Here is a 23518-nt window from a genome sequence, read left to right as displayed (position 1 = left end):
ACAATAGTATAGTATAGTAAATGGTGTCCACTGCCTCGGTACAGAGGCAGTGGACACCATTTACCAGCAACACTTCAGCTAGGAGTCTGGTACATACCAGCAAACTGCTTATATAAGGCAGTTTTAGGAATCTAGGGAGACCTCAAGTAACTAGTGAATGTCTCCTTAATGGGACCTTAGCTAAGTTTTCTGCATTGCCATAGTTGTATTGAGGAGCATCAGATCATAGGTGGACATGTCAGAAATAGATGACATCGTGGTGTACCATGGACTAGCAGCCTGACTCTATGTGAGGTGGCAAACAATATAAGGATAACTGGAAGATTGTGCATCTGTCACCTTATATGCAATTAATGGAATTATACCTTGTTTGCCAAGGTCAAGTCAAGGCAAGGTAGGGAACTTGTGGAAGTCTAGTGTTTAGTGGCTAGTCCGAAGCCAACATGGAAGGTGTCAAGGTGGCAGAAATGCTGACACCTGCCCAAAAGCAGTGCAGAGAATTCCTTCATCTGAAACAGAGACTTGTTCGCAGAACTGCAGTGTTGTACTTTGGTCAGAGAACTTCACGAAACCTCATGCCCGAGTGAGTTTGAAGCCATACCGGATTCCCAAGGTCCACTGAAAAGAAACCTTGAAGGAGGTTAAGTGGATGTTGGAGGGTTTGAGGAGACCAAGAGTGGCTGGACCTAGTTTATATTGTCTTGGTGCTGAAACCGGAAGCTGAACAACTACAACACATATGAAATGCTCCGTGCCAACAAGCTCATTGCTAGGGCCAGCCTGCAACATAACCACCCTGGACCTCACGAAAGGGCAGATTGGCAGATTCCCCTTTCAAAATATGCAAAGGAGAAGACAGCCTTTTCAATGCCAGATGGATGTTTCCAGTATATCCGGATTTGGGCAGCAAGGAGCTCCAGCAACCTACCAGAGAGATATGGACCGAATCCTAGCTCCTCACAAGAAATACGCAGTGGCCTACCTGGATGACATTGTGATCTTCAGCCAGGATTGGGATAGCCATCTGGGCAAGGTCCAGGCGATTTCAGATGCCTTAAGGAAGGCAGATTATTCGTCAACCCAAAGAAACGTACTGTCGAGATGGAAGAAGCCAGATACTTGGGATATGTTACTGGCACGGGAGTGAGATCAAGCCCCATATAAATAAGATAGACGCCATCCAGAACTGGCCAGTGGCCACAACGGTTCTTGAAGAAACAAGTTAAGGCATTCGTGGGCATCGTGGGCTACTAGCATTGAATTTCGCCATGGTAGCCTCCATAAGTGCATAAATTCGACTAAAGGGGGCTTTACACGCTACGATATCGTTAATGTTTTATCGTGGGGGTCACGTTGTTAGTGACGCACATCCGGCGTCATTAACAATATTGCAGCGTGTGACACTTACCAGCGACCTTAAGCGACCTCAAAAATGGTGAAAATCGTTCACCATGGAGAGGTCGTCCCAAAACCAAAAATCGGTAATGGTTGATTATCGATGTAGTTCGTCGCTCCTGCGGCAGCACACATCGCTGTGTGTGACACCACAGGAGCGAGGAATGTATCCTTACCTGCGTCCAGCCCGCAATGCGGAAGGAAGAAGGTGGGTGGGATGTTACGTCCCGCTCATCTCCGCTCCTCCGCTTTGATTGGCCGGCCGCTTAGTGACGTCGTGGTGACGTCGCTGTAATGCCGAACATCCCTCCCCCTTGAGGGAGGGATCGTTCGGCAGTCACAGCGACGACGCCGACCAGGTAAGTGCGTGTGACGCTGCCGTAGCGATAATTTTTGCTACGGCAGCGATCACATGATATCGCATCGACGACGGGGGCGGGTGCTTACATGCTCGATATCGCTAGCAATTGCTAGCGATGTCGTAGCGTGTAAAGCCCGCTTAAGGCCATGTAGTCTCCAGAAGCTGAGCCATCCTTCCAAGAACTGGAGCTAACATGTGTAAACAGCCTGTGTTGGTGGCACTGGACTTCAATAAGGAATTTGTGGTCCAGACGGATACGTCAGAGGTCAGATTAGGTGATGTCTTGTCACAAGAAGTGAACAGTGAAGAACAGCCATTAATGTAAGTGAGTAGGAAACTGTCTCGTTACAAGAAGAATTACTCCATTGTGGAGGAGTATTTAACCCTCAAATGGGCTTTGGACACTTTAGGATACAACACATTAGGCAGAAGATTTAGGTTAGTGTCACACCAAGCCCTGCTGAAATGGACGAAGGAAAAGAATGGTCACAATGTCCATGAAACCAGGTGATTCCTGACACTCCAGGATTAGTGATGGGCGAACCCCCTGATATTTGCGTTCAAGAGCCCCGCACGAATGTTTTGTAAAGATCGAATTCGGGTTCTGCGATAACGCGACTCTGAACACCGAACTCGGGCTTTACAGTTATGGGATGGAGCGGGGGGGGGGCTGGAAAATAAATAATATAGGTAATAATAAACATTGTCATTATACTTACAGGTCCCAGACGTGTCTTGCAGACTGTCTCCCGGCCACTTCTGCTTCCGAGTCTGATCATTGCTGAGGCCTCCCGGTAAGCACCACTGACTAAAGGACCTTCCGTGACATCATAGCCATGTGACCAGTCAGGTGTGAATGTTATATTACCTCGTTGGTTACAGACTGGTCACATGGCTATGATGTCATCGAAGGTCCTGTTAACTGAACTTTGACTGTCACTGTGCGAGTGTCGCATCACCTGGCATGGGGCGCACACTCTCCTGACAGGAGCGGTCGGCTGCATGTGTTTTCATGCACCTGAGGCGCTCCTGTCCGGAGAGCATCAGTCCGTACCGGCTGACACTGATGCGAGACGCAAGGGGAATCATCCCCTCACTGTCAGCCTGCTTCTCGCTCTGTACAGAGCAATGTAGCAGAGCTGACAATGCTCTCTCTGCTTCTCTCTTTGTAGAGTTGCTTGTATTTACAGAGTGATAAAGTAGAGTTGACATGGCCCTACCTGTGGACTACGTCAGACTAAGGATTTTTTTAATAATAAAGATGTAGTTTGTAAATGTTTTTTTTGTTTTATTTCTAATAAAAAAATTTTTTTTCTATGTGTTGTGTTTTTTTTTACTGTTTACTAGAAATTTATGGTGGCCATGTCTAATTTGGCCTGACACCATGAATTTCGGGCTTAGTACCATCTGAGAAAACAAAGCTGGTATTAACCCCTTTACTACCCAGCATGCCACCGCCACCAGGGCCACTGGCTGAGGCGGGTAAAGCACCTGTAAATGGCGCTAAGAAACAATGCGACATTTAGAGGGGTGGCTACGGGCTGCCAAGAATACCAGCCCCCAGTTGCCTGGTTTTACCTGACTGGCAATCAAAATACGGCGGGAGCCCATGCATTTTTTTTTCTTAATTATTTTTTTTAAATAATTAAAAAAAAGGCCAGGTTTATGAGCAGTCAGAGATTGTTTGTACTGGCTGCTCACAAATCCCTACCTTGGGGCATGGTATGGTTGACATAAAGTCCAGGTGAATTCATTAGCTGTCTGTATGTGGAGGTAAGAAGACTTGTGGACTTGTGTGCTGGTTGGACTTGTATGCTGGATTAAAGGCTGCTTTACACGCTGCGACATCGCTAGTGATGTCGCTAGCGATCGCACCCACCCACCTCGTTTGTGCGTCACGGGCAAATCATTGCCCGTGGCGAACAATATCGCTGGTACGCGTCGAACTACTTACCTTCCTAACGACGTCGCTGTGGCCGCTGAACAACCTCTTTTTTAAGGGGGCGATTCGTTTGGCATCACATCAACGTCACTCAGCGAGCCACCAATAGAAGCGGAGGGGCGGAGAGCAGCCGCATTCATGTCACTCCCACCTCATTGCCGGAGGATGCAGAAACGCTGTTGTTCGTCATTCCCGGGGTGTCACACGTTCCGATGTGTGCTGCCTCAGGAACGACGAACAACCTGCGTCAAGCACGAGCAACGATATTTAAAAAATGAACGACGTGTCAACGATCCACGATTTGGTGAGTATTTTGTGATCGATCGTTAGCGGTCGCTCGTAGGTGCCCTACGCAATGACGTCACTAATGAGGCCGGATGTGCGTCACGAATTCCGTGACCCCAACGACATATCGTTAGATACGTTGTTGCGTGTAAAGCGGCCATAACACTGTAGTGCCTTTGCTATGACACTGTATCCTGTTTCCCTGAAAAGAATGGCCATTTATTTCCCTGGTTTGTGGCTCGCTTTATGGAGTTTTAAGAAAGCAGCCTGGAAGTTGTATTAAAGGTTCCCTCTCGTGCGTACCTCAAATGCTGCCGAGTGAGATGTATCCCTACACTATTTATTATTGGGGAAGTGCAATTTTACCTTTCTCAACCTTCTGACCTGTTTCAATGAAGATAGTATTGATAGGGGTCCACGTACTACAATGAAGAGGTCCATTGACTTTAGTGACTGAACAGTGCATGGTAGATTGGTGGGGGTGTCAACACAGAGACTCACATTCCATCTTTTGTCATATCTCAACAATATGCCAGAAGAAAGATAAAGATGAAACTTAATTTTCAGATCAAAAAACCCCCTGTAATTTTATGGCTTTGAATTGAGCTCTTAGGCCATGTCCGCACTTTGCGTTTTCACCTGCGTTTCCGCAGCATTTTGAACTGCAGCGTTTTCATGCCAAAAGGCATGCGTTTTGATTTTCCAGCAGAGTCTATGGAAAATGGGGATTTCTTGTGCGCACTATGCAGTTCGAAACTCAGCGTTTAATTTGCATAATTTCTGGCAAAAACCATGCGTTCAAAGAAGCAGCATGTCATGTCAATTGTTTTTGCCATTTCTGCAGCGTTTTGATAACATTGAAGTCAATGAGAAGTTGCAAAAAGCAAGCAACATCAAAATTCCAGCATTTTACTTGCTCTTTAGGTGGAGAAAACATGCGTTTTGGACTACCAAAACGCATGCTTTTCTGACTTCAAAATAATGGAATAATATGTCCCTTTACACACACACATAGTCCGACAATTAAAATAAAGAAAATTATTTTATTATTGATAATTTTGGCAAAAATAGTATAAAACTGCTATAATTTCATTAAATATAACTATTTTCGTTATGATTTAAATAATTACCGTATGTGTTCTTTTTTTCCCCTTTTTTCCCCTTTTTTCCCCTTTTTTCATAGTGTTTGTATGTTAAAACTTTATTTTGTTGCGTCTGTGTTCAAAACGCATCTGACTTTAGGCAATGAAAAAGCAAGTAAAAAGCCCTAAAAACGCAACTAAAACGCGGTAAATACGCACGCGTATTTACCGCGTTTTGATGGTCAAAAGCAACTTTGGCAAAAGCAATTTCTGCCAAAATATGCGTTTTGAACTGCAACTAGGACGACACAAAGTGCGCACATAGCCTTAAGCGGGCTTTGCACACTACGACATCGCAGGTGTGATGTCGGTGGGGTCAATTCGAAAGTGACGCACATCCGGCGTCGCAGTCGATATCGTAGTGTGCAACTCCTTTTTGATACGATTAACGAGCGCAAAAGCGTCGTTATCGTATGATCGGTGTGGGGCCCGACATTTCTATAATGCTGGTGCAGCGACAGGTACGATGTTGTTTCTCGTTCCTGCGGCCGCTAACACATTGCTGTGTATGAAGCCGCGGGAGCGAGGAACATCTCCTACCTGCGTCCTGCAATGAGGAAGGAAGGAGGTGGGCGGGATGTTTACATCCTGCTCATCTCCGCCCCTCCACTGCTATTGGCTGCCTGCCGTGTGACGTCGCTATGACGCCGCACGACCTGCCCCCTTAGGGGGGTTCCCGGGGTGTCACACGGAGCAATGTGTGCTGCCCCGGGTATGATGAACAACCGGCGCCACGTTAAATAAACAATTTTTAACAACTCAGCGACGAGTACACGACTCATGATTTGTGAGCGATTCTGAGTCGCTCAGAGGTGTCACACGAAACGACGCCGTGAACGATGTCGGATGTGCGTCACGAAAACCGTGACCTGGATGATGCATCGCACGATAGCTTGCCTCGTGTAAAGCCCGCATAACAGCTAAGAAAACCTACACCGTCTTTCTACAAAGCATATTTGTGAGATCATTTTTACCTACTAAGAAGACAGAAAATATCCTGAATTTGATGAAATGATTCGGAGTGTGCAGATCCTCTGTAATTAGTGTGAGAGAACAACTAATTAGATTACTGGATCCATATAATGAATTTGACAACTACGAGGTTACAACTAATGAGTAAAGCAGTTCGGCGATGTATGTACCAGGTGTAAGGGGTGGGGAACATTTTCATGCATATTGCTATGCCTGGTAATTCTTGTCTTTTGTTCTGGGGTCTCGGATGTCCAGGGGTTTTCTCCCTTGTAAATAGACTACTGAGTCTGGTAAGAGAACTGGCTGACTAAATATGGCAGAACTTTGTACAGACTTCTAATGTTTTATGCCAGAAAGTTCATATTTCTTATCTGTAAATTTATAAAGGTCTCCTCTATTCAGCACCGGTCACAACTAGAAGTAATGTCCCTACCGATAGATAAATTGGAATATGCAGATATGTGAACTGCTGACAGATTCCTTAAAATGTGGGACCCATGGCTTAATAATGCTCAAACATCCATTTCTTCCCTTCCAGACGAGGGAAGACAATCTTTCATGTATGAAGCATGAATGAATGTGTTTTCTAGGTAGACAAAGCTACCAAAACATGCACTGTCAACTCTTTTTGTATTTCTTTTATGTACACAATGTTGATTGACTGGTTTTGTGAATGCCTGGAATTCTGTTTTCTCAGATATATTTTATCCATATGTAAATATCTTCTACCTGTAGTGTGAATGCTTCTTCTTTGTTGTAATGTTACTGCAATGTTATCAGTTTCAAATGCAAGAAAAAAAACTATTAAAAAAATCATGGAGCTACTGTACGTTTCTAAGGAAATACAGCACTGTGCTCCTTCATATTCTCCAGAGAGCGGTATATCTACCTGTAGGTAACTTCTCAGAATGGCTGCTACACTACATCAACTCACTTAAAACATTACATCAAAATGAAGAAAAAGTCCCGCACCACTGGGTATTACCTTGTGGTACCGCACATTTGCTGGGAGTCTAGCTCCAATGCATGATATCCACCGGCAGCGGGGTGCTCGTCCCAAAAGAAGGATGAATCCAAGTACTCCAGAAAGGAAATAGACCGTACTCGTCCACTGTGCCGAAAATCCTCTTTTATTCAAATAAGTGCAGGGTAAAAGGCAGGAGAGGAACTGTGCAGGCTCCTCACAAGGGGCACATTTTGTCCCTTGTGAGGAGCCTGCACCTAGTTCCTCTCCTGACTTTTACCCTGCACTTATTTGAATAAAAGAGGATTTTCGGCACAGTGGACGAGTACGGTCTATTTCCTTTCTGGAGTACTTGGATTCACTTAAAACATTAGTTTTAATAATATTATACTGCAGCTGTGCACTTTGATAGATATAGGAAATGCAGTTGAAGTCATAAAGGCCACATACACAATAGGGTAACTTACCAATATTAACTGGTTAGGCAGACATACTAATGTATATGAGGGCATCCCAACTTTCCCCCCTATAAATGATGTCTGATTTTGGGCTGCTGATTGTTTTGTTCTGTAAGATACCTGTTACCACCAGAGATGTTTGTCAGTGGCTCACTAACAGAGAACACAGGCGAGCTTGTCAGAGTGAGTGCACCCGTGTAGGGAGGAGCCGGTTATAGCAGATGCTGGCCAAAACATAGTTGAGGTGCAAGTTACCTAAAGTTTTTAGAGCACTTAAGTTTACAGACATCTTAGCCACATTTATCAAAACATTTTCCATATCTTAGATCAGTTAGGATAACTAATTTAGTTCAGAATGTGAAATGTAAGAATGTCATGTCAATATCAAATGTCACATTTCCAGGGGATCAGAAGTTTCCATACATGTATGTGGTCATTATTTCATAGCATTACTTTTAAATGGTCTAACAAATGTTTTGGGAAATCAGTATAACAAGAAGGAAAGAGTTAAATCCACGTTGCCAATGGAGGAAGCCAGGATAGAAGAAAACAGTAGTTTACTAAGTCTATGCGTTTCAAAGCATGAGCCTTCTTCTTCAGGATATAAAACTACATACCTTTGATGTCCTGAAGAATAAGCCTCATGCTTTGAAATGCGTAGACTTAGTAAACTACTGTTTTCATCCATCCTGGTTTCCTCCATTGGCAACGAGGATTTAACCGTATCCTTCCTGTTATACTGATTTCTCCACTGTGGGCCTGCAGGAGCCAATTCATATTTTGTTCCATGTTGCGGATATACAACCCCAACCAGTCCTATTCCCTGTAAATGTTTTGGGAAGTCTTCCACAAGCTTTTTACAGTAAGTTGCTGGAATTTTGTTTCATTCCTCCTGACAGAATTGGTGTAATTGATTCAGGTTTGTAGGCCTCCTAGACAGCACCGTACAGAACGTTCAGTCCAGGCCATACATTTTCTATGGAATTGAGGTCAAGGCTTCATGACGGCATACATAATGATGGTCATTATGGCAACAATTTAAATTTGTGATTCTTCAGATCAGGTGACAATTATTCTAAATGGTACAATCTTTGCCTCCTTGACCAGCTGTAATATGTCACATTTGTTTCATGGCGGTTTTGGAGCAGTGTCATCTTTCTTGCCAATTATCCGTTTAGGTCTTGTCTGGGCATTTTGGGTCATAACAATATATCACATGTTTTACTGTTGATATAGAAACTTTTGTATTTGTTTCATCCAGCATATTCACAAAGGTTTTTTGCTGTTGCTCTTAGACAGATTTGTACTTTGGCACCAAAGTACCTTCATGTTTATGTCACTGAATGGGGTACGATGACTGTGGGGTCCCAAGATGTATAAACATGCAAATTATTGAGTAACAGGTAAACGTGGTACTGAAAATCAGGATTCTGGAAATTCTCCCTAAGAGCGTACCAAACTTGTCTTTTCTATGACGTCAAGCAAAGATAGCGGTCACTATGAAGGTGCAAAAGGTATTCATACCATGTGAATATTTCCACATTTTTTCACATTACACCTGAAAACTACCCTATAGTGTGATACCCCTAAAAAAATGGCAAATCATCTCTGGCTGTCACCTATTTACTCTCAGTATAACTACAGCTGTTCTGTGAAAACATCAGAGGTGTGTTTGAGAACATTAGGGATCAACCAGCATTATGACAACCAAGGAACACACTGGACCGGCCTGGGATAAAGTTGTGGAGAAGAATAAAGCAGGATTAGGTTATAAAAAAAGCCCAAGCGCTGAACATCTCATGGAGCACTGTTCAATCCATAATCCAAAACTAGAAAGAGTATGTCACACCTGCAAATCTACCAAGACATGTCCATTTAGATAAACTAACATCCCAAGCAAGGAGAACACTAATTACAGAAACAGCAAAGAAGCCCATGATCACTCTACAAGAGCTGCAGAGATCCACAGCTCAGGTGGGAGAATCTGTTCACATGACAACTAGTCATATACTCCACAAATCTGGCGTTTATGGAAGAGTAGCAAGAAGAAAGCTATTTTTGAAAGAAAACCATAAAAACTACCATTTGCAGTTTGCAAAAAGCAATGCAGGGGACACAGCTAGCACGTGGAAGAAAGTGTTCTGGTCAGATTAGACCAAAGGAGAACATTTTGGTCCCATTGCAAAACACTATGTGTGGTGAAATAGTTAAACTACATATCACCCTGCAAACCTTCACATCCATCCCCCACAGTCAAACAGCTGTTGGGATACTTTTCTTCAGGAGAGACAGTGAAGCTGGTCAGAGTTGATGAGAAGATAGATGGAGATAAATACAGGGCAATCCTGGAGAAAAACATGTTCGAGGTTGCAAAAGATTTGAGGCTGGGGTGTAGGTTCACCTTCCAGCAGGACAATGACCTAAAAAATACTGCCAGATCTACAATGGAATGGTTTAGAGGAAAACATATTAATTTTTTTTGTAGGGCCCAGTCAATGTCCAGACCTAAATCCCATTGAGAATCTGCAGCAAAACTTGAAGTTTGCTGCTCACTGGCGCCTCCATCCAATATCACTAAGCTAGAGCTATTATGAATGGAAGGATGGGCAAAAATGTCAGCATCTAGATGTGGAAGCTGGTAGAGACCCCAAAACACCTGCAGCAGTAATTGCAGCAAAAAGTCGGCCTACAAAGTATTGCCTCAGAGGGGCAATTTTCAGATTTATCATTTTATAATATTTGGAAAACCATGTATCATTTCCTTTACACTTCACAAATACTTCATACCTTATATTTGTATATCACATAAAATACCAATAAAATACATTTAAATTTGTGTTTGTAACATGAACAAATGTGGAAAAGTTCATGGGGTATGAATACTTTTGCAAGGCAATATACACAAATCTCATATCTAGTAAAAGTCATAGGTTTACATATACTTAAATATTGCTGCAACATCAAAAAGCTCCTCGAAATGATTTTGTAGCTAAAATGTAAAAGCATAACATCCATAGTTTGGTAGTTTAATAAGCATACGAAAAACATTTGTGAGTATCAGGTTTCAATTTTTATTCACTCCTTCACCCCCGGGCGATTTTCCGTTTTTCCGTTTTGTTTTTTTTTGGTCCCCTTCATCCGAGAGCCGTAACTTTTTTATTTTTCCGACAATCTTGCCATATAAGGACTTGTTTTTTGTGGGACGAACTGTACTTTTAAATGAAACCATGAGTTGTACCATATAGTGTAATGGAAATCAGCAAAAAAATTTCAAGTGCAGAAAAACTGCAAAAAAAAGTGTGATCACACAATTGTTTTTGGGATATTTTATTCACCGTGTTCACTATATGATAAAAGTGATCTGTCAGTGTGATATCTCAGGTCGGTACAAGTTTGTAGACACCAAATATGTATAGGTTTACTTTTATCTAAGGGTTAAAAAAAATTCACAAGTTTGTCCAAAAAAAGTGGTGCACTTTTAGCACCATTTTCCAAAACTCGTAGCATTCTCGGGATCTCGTTTTTCGGGATCTATGACTCAATACCAGCTTATTTTTTGCATCTCGAGCTAACGTTTTTAAAGGTACCATTTTTGCGCAGATACTACAATTTGATCGCCTGTTATAGCATTTTGCGCAAAATTTGCGGCGACCAAAAAACGTAATTTTGACGATTAGAATTTTTTTGCTGCTACGACATTTACCGATCAGATTAATTGATTTTATAATTTGATAGATCGGGTGTTTCTGAATGCGTCGATGGCAAATATGTGTATATTTTTTATTTTTTTAACCCTTTAATTTTCATGGGCCAAATGGGGGGTGATTTGAACTTTTAGGTTTTTTTATTTTTTAAAACTTTTTTTTATTTTTTTTTTATTTTACTAAGTCCCCTAGGGGACTATAAGGATCAGCAGTCTGATGATCTTCCATTTCTCCAGATCACAGCTACACAGCTGAGATCTGCAGAAAAGCTGCTTTACTCTCACACACTGCCCTCTGCCGCCAGTGAGAGAAAGTGACTCATGATAGCTACAGTAGTCATCACATGACCCTGTGCTACCATGGCAACCACCAGAAGTCATGTGATCACGTCACGTGACTTCCGATGGGGGTGGGTAAGTTATGCTAATGGTGGCATTTTGGCAGCGAGATGTAAGGGGTTAATAGCTGCGGCTGGAATGTGATTCCACTCACGCCTAGCAGGCACACATGTCAGCTGTTGAAATCAGCTGAGATGTGTGCGGATCCTGCAAAACGCGGGGATTAATCTCACACGATCCATGATGTACCCAGTACGTCATGTGTCATGAAGAGGTTAAAGAACACATTGTGTCTCTTGCTCTGCTGGACACATCTATACACTACACAGACCGCTTATTGATCTTACAGAGCGCTATCTAATACCTCAATCCACCAGTGGTGGTGCTGCAGGAGAATTAAACACTTATTGTTAGATTATTGCACAGAATGCAGCGGACCGCTCTTTACCTCTAGAGTGGGACATGCTTAAAAGTGTACTATCAGGGCTCCTTCAAATTCAGAATTCCCATAATAGTCAACCACTAAGAAACCATGTTTTATTGTTCCTTCCAGGGTGTATTAGTTATTCCAACATGCATGCTTCAAATAGAGAATTTAGCTGAATTTGCAAATGTGTCGCGAACTGGGTACATCCCAAAGCATTTATACGGGAGGTATTTGCATACTGAAAAGCTAAATTATTCTTCCATGTGTCATTAATATGTGTGAGGGTCTACCTGCTTAAAAATTCGGGGCATTTTTAATGAATGCAGAAGCGCTGACCTTTATTGCTTCAGGACAGTAATACACTGTAACTGACAAAGTTAGATTTTAATTTATCTGCATTAGTGCTATCCTAAAGACAATACTTATCAGGAATTTCTGGTGAGAAATATTAAGGTTTAAGATGATTCAGATAAATGGCTCAATTAATTGAATTGAAGCAGGCTCCATAGCACTGAACCAGAGCTGTGAGCTCTTTATTAAAAGCACTGTTCTGTAGCCCATAACCTTGTTCCTTGACTCCTCTCTAGTTTCCAATTTAAACAAGTCCCCATGCGGCCTGCTCTAAAGGCCTTTGTCTCCCTGTCATTGTTAAAAGAGCCGAGGCATCCTGGAAGTGTGAAATCAGAACTCATGAGTTGAACGGTTCCCCCGGGAACGCTGTACTGCTCAGAAGGTCAAAGTCATGGGCTGGACCATCTAAAAGTGTCTGATCGCCAGTCTGTGACACAGCGGGTGGGGGGCAAAGGAGCTAGAACTGAACACATCTTAATTAAAGCCCGCAGACAGCAAAACAGACTGTTTTTAAGTGGGCTGTCAAGAAGGACTTCGATGTAACCCTGTTAATGAATGTGAAGCTACTAAATGTTAAACCATAAGCTAATAGGGATGTTCATAAGATAATTGTTAAAACAGCAAAATATCTACTGCAGCTATGTCTTTATTTCATATTACATCCAGATTTCATGCTCTATTTCTTTTTAGGCTTTTGTGTTTTCCATGGGTTTCGAAATATCTAATATAACAAAGTATCTGAAAGAGTGACCATAACTGTACATACAAAGTTGTATAGTATCTTCTGGAGATCTGAAAAAAAGTACAGAGATCTAATAAATCTAAAAAGTTGTCTGAACTTATTAATATTAGGTGAGGATGTCATGTATATGGTGGCCACCCGATTGACTCCTAGCTCCAGATATCAGGTATTGCGGGATCAGACATTTTGGATTTCAATGTTCAAAATCATAATCAAGGATAAACTTGGTAGAGACTGTAAAAACTGAAAAAGTTGGTTTGACATAACTGTGTGAGAAATATATTTGGTGATCTCTATAGGTGGAACCAAGTTAAAACTGGTTATGAGCATGTTATATTTGTTGGGAGATCTGAAACCATTTGGGATCTATCTGCAAGCTCACATTGATTTCCCCATAGAGACATTTGGTTGCCTACACAAAAGTTGGTTGAATCCGGCAATGAATGCCTCACGTCCTTCTCCAGCAGAACCTTTGCAGGCGGAGCAAATGCCCTCATCTCACCACTGTAGAGGTTTGAATTTTGAACAATAGTTAATATTGAACCTAAACTATCGCGAACATAAGCTTAGCACTGATATCGAATATCTGTTTGGTTTACACATATAGCCATTATGACTCGAGCACAAATCATATCATAGAATCACTTCTTTCAAAACTAAAATACACCAAGCACTCACTGAAAGATTTAGTTCCATTCTCCATAGATCTAATATCTATGATTTTGCGTTAATAAAAAAAAAAATATTTTTATATATTTTTTTAGTAAAAGCAACTTATTAATTTTTTATAATTAAAAGACATAAATAAAAAAATAGAAACAATTAATTCTGATGGAAAAAAAATCCAGAACACAACCCAAGCCTATGTCCAATTTTCCACCATATACCTGTTGATAACTTCAATGAAACTGCCATACTATATCTCCAGATACTTATACACATCAAAATATATAGTATATAGGATTTCTCCATCCCAGACCAGCTTCAAGTTCAATATAGACATTTCATCTCCAAGTAAAATATACAATTATGACAATTTACCAACAAAGCAATCATCACAAAGAAATGTTGTAATTGCTCAGATAGCTGTGCCACATAGTAACAATTGGGTTAGAAGGAATCGTATACAATTGAGTAGCAGAGATCAGTGATACTCCAATACTGTTCAACATTTGAACAATAATAATTTTGTTACAAGTTGCAGCTTGTGCTAATTATTGAGTATTAAAACACAGAGCTTTAATATCGGACTTTCTGAATGTGACTGGAAGAGTTGACCTTCTTATCTATTGTATGATGATAGTTAGTTTACTATCCTCTACACTTGATCCTTTCTTAGGACTATGGCTTTTTCTAGTCTTGCCCGCAGATTGAACCCTATGGAGTTTGCTTTGTTTACGGAGAACAAGCTAACACCAGAAATGGAATAACAGAAAGCTTGAAACATGTCTGGAAACATAGATAGGACATAGTTGGATTGAGTCAAGAGTCCAACCACAGTAGCAGAATAGGCGGCACAAACTGAACAGAACAGGTGGTCATAAAAGAGAAAATTCAACAAACTAGAGACAAGGAGAAAGAACAAGCCAAAAGTCATCATCAGGGAAACTATCCAACATTTTACAGGGAGATCGGCTCCTGACATAGCCCTTCTTCCTGAGTGGATTATATCATTGGCTTGTGTGTTACGTTCCTGAGTAAATAAGAAAAGCCCCACCTTTTCATCGAATTTAAATTGTACCAGCCCTTCAATGTAGTTCTTAAGATTTGAACACATAAGTGATTTTTAATGCTGTAAAGCATTATGCTTTTATATTCATCACGGGAACATTTCAGCTGTTATGCCATACAAATATATCAAGATAGGGATTAACAAATATTAATCCTTGGAGGGGCCCATGATATATCTACAGATACCAGACAATTATTCTACATATTCCATGAAGGCAGGAATTTAATTAATCTGTCTACCAATGCCTCTAAGAAACCTTCAAAAACACCGGTGGAAACGTGTCACTGTGTCTTCTGTCATTGTGGTAGTGTATGTGCCCCAGAAGTAAAATCTAACAAATTCATGTCATCAAATCACAACTAAACATTTCACTCATACATTTTCCTTATTTAATTAACAGCTACTTGGAGAGTATATATTAATCTTGTAGAAATCTCACTGCTTCTTACCTGTGACATCAGCTGCCATCAATCCCTCTGCTCTTATGACTTTCACTTGAAGTAAACCAACATCATTGAAATTGCTGAAGGACCTCATAAGACTCTGTAATGAGCAGAACACACGCGTCACTTATTCACACAGGTAATTATATACTATATTACTTTTGTGTATATACCCAAGAAATAATGCAATGTTGTCAATATGATATGAGATTCCAGCTCAAACATTACATTATAAAGAATGATTTATCAGAACATACAACAGCACTTTTACAACCAATTCAGTAAACTGATAATACAATAATTTATGTTTCGACTTTTCATGCAAGTCTATGTGTCTTCACAAACAATCCATGTGTAGTCTGATCCTCGTTTATTGTCTAATCTATAGTTTACAAGTAAGCAGAGTAACCTGACTACAAGAGGTTGTTTGTAGTCTGTAGCCATGACAACAGGGTCTGCAAAGGAGCTGTATACATAATAGTTTTACTAAAAAATACTTTTTTTAACAAATCATAATCATAATTATTATTAGGAGCATTTCAGCAATAATATGAAATTGTATACCATTTAATGCAGGGAGTGAACAGTTGTTAGGTTTTGAATAAAGTCAATACAAGCAAAAACATTTCGTTTTTAGTAGTTACTATAAAAAGTGTCTAGTGAAGTGATATAAAAGATTCTTCATGATTATTCTTGTTTTCATATGAAAATTGATGAATATGCAATACATCTTCCAATGTCAGCCAAGCTGAGGAAAATTATCAACAAAAACAATCAACATATTCGCTGCTTAAAGATTCTCGCTCATAAATATCGCATATAAAAAGTGCTTATGATTGGATCTTATACTTTACATGAAAAACAAACATAAAATAAGTCTCCCTAGCGCTCTCTCTCTCTGTATATATACAGTATATATATATATATATGTATACATATATATATATATACGCAACAGGTGAAATAAGTATTGAACATGTCACAATTTTCTAAGTAAATATTTTTTTAACCCCTTCATGACCTTTGATGTAAGTTTACGGATTGGTTGGATAGGGGGTTCACGACCTATGACATAAACTTACGTCATGGTGATCGCTTGGGGACAGGAGCTATACTCACATGATCACCGCTGGGAGCTCGGTGTACGTTATAGCTGAGCTCTGGCTGTTACAGCCAGGCACAGCCCCAGGGGGCTGTTTAACCCCCTAAATGCTGAGGGTGCTGAGTTTGGGAGTGTTTTTCTCTCTCCCACACAATCGTGGCCCCTGCGACGTGATCACAGGTCCCCAATTGTTGCCATGGCAACCCGAGGTCTTGTGACGATTAAGACCACGCATCAGCCAGCTATGGAAAGCCTGTTAGACAATGCCCGGAGCATGGTCTATGAGGCTTCTGAAGTGTAAAACTGCCAGTAATAATCCACTGCAATGCTCATGCATTGCAATGGATTATACCAGTGAACAGTGTAAAAAAAAGTAAATGTCCCATATAGGGACTAAGTAAAAAAATGAGAAAAAAAGTTTAAAAAAAATTATACTTTTTTTTATAAAAATCAGTATATAAAGAACAAGAATATTGAAAAAATATTGTACCAATAAATATGTATATTTATGTAAAAAACAAAATATACAAGAAAAGTACCTACATTTGGAATCATCATGTCCAGAATAACCTAATCTATAAAACTGTCACTAGTTAACCCCTTCAGTGAACACCATAAAAATAACGTTTCATCATGTAGAAAACGTGGAATAAAGAATGACCAAAAACTTTACATATAAACAAAAATGGTATCACTGAAAACATACGGTAATCTTGTGGTTAGCACTGCAGTCTTGCAGCGCTGGGGTCCTGGGTTCAAATCCCAACAAGGACAACATCTGCAAGGAGTTTGTATGTTCTCCCCATGTTTGTGTGGGTTTTCTCCGGGTACTCCGGTTTCCTCCCACACTCCAAAGACATACAGATAGGGGACTCTAGATTGTGAGCCCCAATGGGGACAGTGTTGCCAATGTATGTAAAGCGTTTTGGAATTAATAGCGCTATATAAATGAATAAAATTATTATTATTATTATTACAATCTTGTCTTGCAAAAAAACAAGCTGCTGTACAGGTCCATCAGTGAAAATGTAAATAAGCTATAACACTCAGAATACAGAAATCCAAAAACATTTTATTTTTCTGCAAAATAGTTTTTTATGGTGTAAAAGTAGCAAACCATAAAAAACTATATAAATGCGGTATCACTGTATTTGTATTGAGCTGAACAATAAAGCTATTGTTACGGGGGGCTGTCTGATAATAACTTAAAGGAGTATCAGACAGTCAGGGTCCACCGTGCAAAGACTCTGCTGCAGACTATGGCAGAGTGCAATACCTCTGTTAACTCACAGAAGGATATAATAAGTAAGTAAAGCAATTCCTCCCTTACTTGGAGGGTGTGTGGAATGATCTCTGTTAATAATCACAGAGACAAAGGCAATGTGTGCGAAATGGCACCTACCTAGGTCCGCTCTTCTAGTGGTGCAAAAGAGACGAACAGCAGCGTAAGCCGCACAAAGCTCCTACCTGCGTTCGCTCCACTAGTGTGCGAGGACACGAACCACTAGATATGGCACCTGCCTAGGTCCGCTCTTCTAGTGGTGCAAAAGAGACGAACAGCAGCGTAAGCCGCACAAAGCTCCTACCTCTGTTCGCTCCCCTAGTGTGCGAGGATACGAACAACTGCCAGACGCAGTATAAGGAACGTTACCCTAGCGGCAACGTCCACCTACGAGTCGAATCACAAGGCCCAGCCAGACCATGTGCCTCAAGCACCTGCCTATGTCCGCTCCCCTAAGAGGTAAGGATACGGACAGCAGCCGAAGCTGTAAGGTATAAGAACGCTACCCTGCCGGTAGCGCTCACCTTGCATAGACAGAGGAATGCCTAGAGGAACGTGCACAGGGCGTCTACCCTCATGCATGAACCAAGAGGACTGAGCGCCATGCGGCGTGTGTCAGGGTCTTATATAGACTCTGTGCCTCATCCAAGATGGAGGACACCAGAGCCAATCGGCTGCCAGAACGACAAGAGTGACGTCATGCTGGCCTATCACCGAGCAAGGCGTCACAAGCACATGACCAGCGACCAATCGGCATAGAAGGTGTCAGAGACATGTGACCTCGTGTCAGCGATGATGTCACCCGCACATGTGCAATGGCTCCAAGATAGGACTTAGTCTCCAGCGCTCGCACATGTGCAGTAGCAAGAAATCTGGACTTAGTCTCCAGCGCTCGCACATGTGCAGTAGCAAGAAATCTGGACTTAGTCTCCAGCGCTCGCACATGTGCAGTAACAAGAAATCTGGACATAGTCTCCAGTGCTCGCAGCAACCGTAACAGTACCTCCCCCTCAAGGGCCCCCCTCCCGGCGACGCAGGTAATCAGCAACTAAGTCGGGAGCATGGACAGCCTCCTCAGGCTCCCAAGAGCGATGTTCCGGGCCGTAGCCCTCCCAATCTATCAAGAAGAACCTGCGCCCTCTAACCATCTTAGAACCAACTATGGCTCGTACCTCATAGCTAGAGCGAGAGGAATCAGAAGCAGGAGAGTGCACTTCACGAGCGTGAGGTAAAATTGCCGGCTTTAGCAGTGAAACATGGAATTTGTCATGGATCCTAAGATGGACGGGTAACTTCAATTGGTAGACTACAGGATTTACCTGTCGAAGAACCTCATAAGGACCCAGGAAGCGAGGAGCAAATTTGACAGAGCTCACTCTAAGTTTCACGTTTTTTGCAGAGAGCCACACAAAGTCCCCTGGAGAAAAGACAGGAGCCGGGCGACGAAACCGATCGGACACCGTCTTCATACGGTCCTTAGCTGCTTGGATTGACTCTTGAGTCCGATCCCAAACCTCTCTGGCATTAGTTGCCCAGTCGGCCACAAGAGGAGGAGGTGCAGCAGCGGGAAACGGTACCGGTACCCTAGGGTGTTGCCCATTATTGAGTACGAACGGTGTCTGCCCAGTGGCCTCAGCCAGCGAATTGTTAAGGGCAAATTCTGCCCAGGGTAGGAGGGAGGACCAGTTATCGTGGTTCTCAGCAACAAAGTGTCGAAGGTATATAATCATGGATTGATTGGTACGCTCAACCAAACCATTGGTCTCCGGATGGTATGCTGAAGATAGATTCAACTCAATTTGCAGAAGGCTACAAAGATCTCGCCAGAAACGGGAAGCAAATTGCGGGCCTCTATCACAAATGATACGATCTGGCATCCCGTGAAGCCTAAAGACATGCTTGAGGAATAGTTTGGCTAGTACCCTGGAAGATGGGATTCTCGATAACGGTACGAGATGAACCATCCGGGAGAAATGGTCCGTAATGACCCACACAAATCTATGTCCCTGTGAACATGGAAGATCACCCACAAAGTCCATGCCTACCACCTCCCATGGTCTATCTGGCACTGGTAAAGGATGCAAGAGCCCAGCCGGTCTCTGCCGTAATGGACGGTTGCGAGCACACGAGTAGCAGGAACCGACATATCTCTTGACGTGGCTGGCTAAGTGTGGCCACCAATACCACCTCTCCAGTAACTCTCGTGTCCGTCTAATACCAAAATGCCCACCCACCTTTGAGGTGTGGGCCCATGACAGTATATCATTCTGTCGATCAGGCGGAACAAAGGTCTTGCCCGGTGGGATTTGGTCTAACGTCACAGGCGAGAGCGTATGAAAAACCCTGGAGGGAAGGATAAGACGAGGTTCGTCAATCTCTTCCTGGGTAGAAAGCATAGAGCGAGACAGGGCGTCTGCCTTGTTATTCTTACTCCCAGACAGATAGTTGATGGAGAAGTGAAAGCGGGAGAAAAACAAGGACCAGCGGGCTTGCCGAGGATTCAGACGCTGAGCGGTTTGTAAGTACGTCAGATTCTTATGGTCTGTATAGACCTGGAAAGGATGTTTCGCTCCTTCCAGCAAGTGACGCCACTCCTCCAAGGCTAATCTCAAGGCGAGCAGTTCCCTATCCCCAATGGTATAGTTTCTCTCTGCCGGTGAAAAGGTTTTAGCAAAGAAGAAACACGGCCTTTTTCTACCTGCACCGTTCTTTTGATACAAGACCGCACCAGCACCCACTGAAGAGGCATCAACCTCTAAGAGGAAGGGCTTACTCTCATCGGGTCTTTGAAGAACGGGAGCAGTTGAAAAGTGTCTTTTTACTGCCTCAAAAGCCTGAGATGTCTCAGTAGACCAGGCTTTGGGATTAGCACCTTTCTTAGTCAAGGCCACCAAAGGGGCCACCAAAGTAGAAAAATGGGGTATGAACTGCCTGTAATAATTTATGAATCCTAAGAAGCGTTGCACCGCCTTCAAGGAATGAGGTTCGGACCATTGCAGGACAGCAGAGAGCTTCGCAGGATCCATAGCCAGGCCCTCTTGTGAGATAATGTAACCCAAAAAAGGCAATGAGGACTGCTCGAATACACATTTCTCGAGTTTAGCAAACAATGAGTGCTCCCTTAAACGGGAAAGGACACGAACGTCATCCTGACGATGAGTCTCCAGATCAGGAGAAAAAATCAGGATGTCGTCCAGATACACCACTACTGAGGATAACAGTAAATCCCTGAACACATCGTTTACGAAGTCCTGAAATACTGCGGGTGCATTACATAACCCAAAAGGCATGACAAGGTATTCATAGTGACCGTCTCGGGTGTTAAAAAACGCACCCCGCAGATCCAACTTCGTAAAAACTTGAGCTCCTCTCAGTCTGTCAAAGAGCTCCGAAATTAAAGGTAATGGGTATTTGTTCTTTATTGTGATTGCGTTGAGACCCCTGTAATCTATGCAGGGACGCAAATCACCCTCTTTCTTCCGAACAAAGAAAAACCCAGCTCCCGCGGGAGAGACAGACTTACGAATGAACCCCTTCTCTAAACTCTCTCTTATATAGGTCGACATGGCCTCCGACTCAGGTATCGACAGGGGGTAAACCCTGCCTTTAGGTGGAACCGAACCTGGGATAAGGTCTATGGCACAGTCATACGGCCTATGGGGTGGAAGAACCTCAGCACCCTGTTTGGAGAACACGTCAGCGAAATCCAGATAGGGTGTAGGTATGGGAGAGAGATCAGTAGATGCAACCGCAATGACCTTAGGTGGTAAGGGAAGACATCGGGACTGACATTTCGAACCCCAACTAATAATGCTGTCAGACTCCCAGTCAATGTGAGGAGCATGAGTCCGAAGCCATGGGAGACCCAGAAGGATGTCGTCTATACCCTCAGGCAAAACAAGAAAAGAAATCTCCTCTATGTGACCCTGAGACAGGGAAAGGCGCAAGGGAACTGTCCTCAATGTAATGGAGTCAGACAACATAGTTCCATTAACAACACGGACAGGAATAGGCGCCTCTAACATGATAGAGGGAATATTGTGTCCCTTTACAAATCCTGAGGACACAAAAGTCCCGTCAGCTCCGGAATCCACAAAAGCCATAATAGGCCATGTATTCTCAGATAACGAGAGCTGACCTGGGATACAACACTTAGAGGGTGCAGAAGACGTCTCTAGTAACCCCCCTCTAATGGTTACTAGACCAGGGAGTTTCCCTGACGACTAGGACACTTGTTGGCATAGTGCCCAGCCTGACGACATACGTAACATATAGGAGGACCAGACTTGCGTAGTCTGGAAGACGTATGACCTAACTCCATAGGAGTGGGAGATGTTTCAGATGCTGAGGAAGATGGTAGTGAACCCTCAACAACTGGAATAGCCCGATGCTTAGGGCGTGAGGAAGAGACCTCGAGTCTACGTTCCTTATGGCGTACATCGATCCTCGTTGCTACTGTGATCAAGTCCTCCAGAGAAGCAGGGACCTCACGAGTAGCAAGAGCATCCTTGACATAGCCTGCCAACCCTCTCCAGAAGATAGGAATCAACACCTTCTCTGGCCAATCTAGTTCTGCCACCAGAGTTCTAAAAGCAATGGCATAAGAACTAGTGGATAACGAACCCTGAGATAGATCTAACAGTCTCAGGGCCGCATCATGGGTAACCTGCGGACCCATGAATACCGCCTTAAGAGCATCAAGAAAGTCTTGATGTCTCAGAGTAACCACATCAGAGCGCTCCCATAGGGGAGTCGCCCATTCTAAGGCTTTGTCCTGAAGTAAGGAGATGATAAAGCCTACTCTGGACCTCTCCGTAGAGAAGCGAGAAGAGTTGACCTCTAGGTGTATCTGACACTGACTAATGAAACCACGACATGATCTGGCATCGCCAGAATATCTGTTTGGCAGAGCAAGTCGAGGATCATGTGCAGATGTCACCATGGTCTGAGGTTTATCCTCTATACTCTTGAGCCGTGACTCAAGTACTTGTATGTAACGGTGTAACTGCTGATATTCTGCCATAACTGCCAGACCCTTGGCTCAGTCCTAATGTTACGGGGGGCTGTCTGATAATAACTTAAAGGAGAATCAGACAGTCAGGGTCCACCGTGCAAAGACTCTGCTGCAGACTATGGCAGAGTGCAATACCTCTGTTAACTCACAGAAGGATATAATAAGTAAGTAAAGCAATTCCTCCCTTACTTGGAGGGTGTGTGGAATGATCTCTGTTAATAATCACAGAGACAAAGGCAATGTGTGCGAAATGGCACCTACCTAGGTCCGCTCTTCTAGTGGTGCAAAAGAGACGAACAGCAGCGTAAGCCGCACAAAGCTCCTACCTGCGTTCGCTCCACTAGTGTGCGAGGACACGAACCACTAGATATGGCACCTGCCTAGGTCCGCTCTTCTAGTGGTGCAAAAGAGACGAACAGCAGCGTAAGCCGCACAAAGCTCCTACCTCTGTTCGCTCCCCTAGTGTGCGAGGATACGAACAACTGCCAGACGCAGTATAAGGAACGTTACCCTAGCGGCAACGTCCACCTACGAGTCGAATCACAAGGCCCAGCCAGACCATGTGCCTCAAGCACCTGCCTATGTCCGCTCCCCTAAGAGGTAAGGATACGGACAGCAGCCGAAGCTGTAAGGTATAAGAACGCTACCCTGCCGGTAGCGCTCACCTTGCATAGACAGAGGAATGCCTAGAGGAACGTGCACAGGGCGTCTACCCTCATGCATGAACCAAGAGGACTGAGCGCCATGCGGCGTGTGTCAGGGTCTTATATAGACTCTGTGCCTCATCCAAGATGGAGGACACCAGAGCCAATCGGCTGCCAGAACGACAAGAGTGACGTCATGCTGGCCTATCACCGAGCAAGG

At 43.0% G+C, this 23518-nt stretch overlaps 1 protein-coding gene across 7 annotated transcripts in view; it reads right to left on the bottom strand.

Annotated features, from left to right (window-relative positions):
- MCTP1 (multiple C2 and transmembrane domain containing 1) overlaps nt 1–23518 on the bottom strand; it is a 1233450-nt gene that overhangs the window by 528557 nt on the left and 681375 nt on the right. For all 7 annotated transcript variants that reach the window (XM_075325086.1, XM_075325091.1, XM_075325087.1 and 4 more), the window contains one exon: nt 15263–15356. In XM_075325086.1, the coding sequence (XP_075181201.1) occupies nt 15263–15356 (94 nt within the window). The remainder of the gene's footprint in view (nt 1–15262; nt 15357–23518) is intronic.

The sequence above is a fragment of the Anomaloglossus baeobatrachus genome, chromosome 1, assembly GCF_048569485.1.
Source record: "Anomaloglossus baeobatrachus isolate aAnoBae1 chromosome 1, aAnoBae1.hap1, whole genome shotgun sequence".
NCBI lineage: Eukaryota > Metazoa > Chordata > Amphibia > Anura > Aromobatidae > Anomaloglossus > Anomaloglossus baeobatrachus.
The sequence above is the reverse complement of the archived record's forward strand: the minus strand, read 5'-3'. Positions and strand labels throughout refer to the sequence as shown.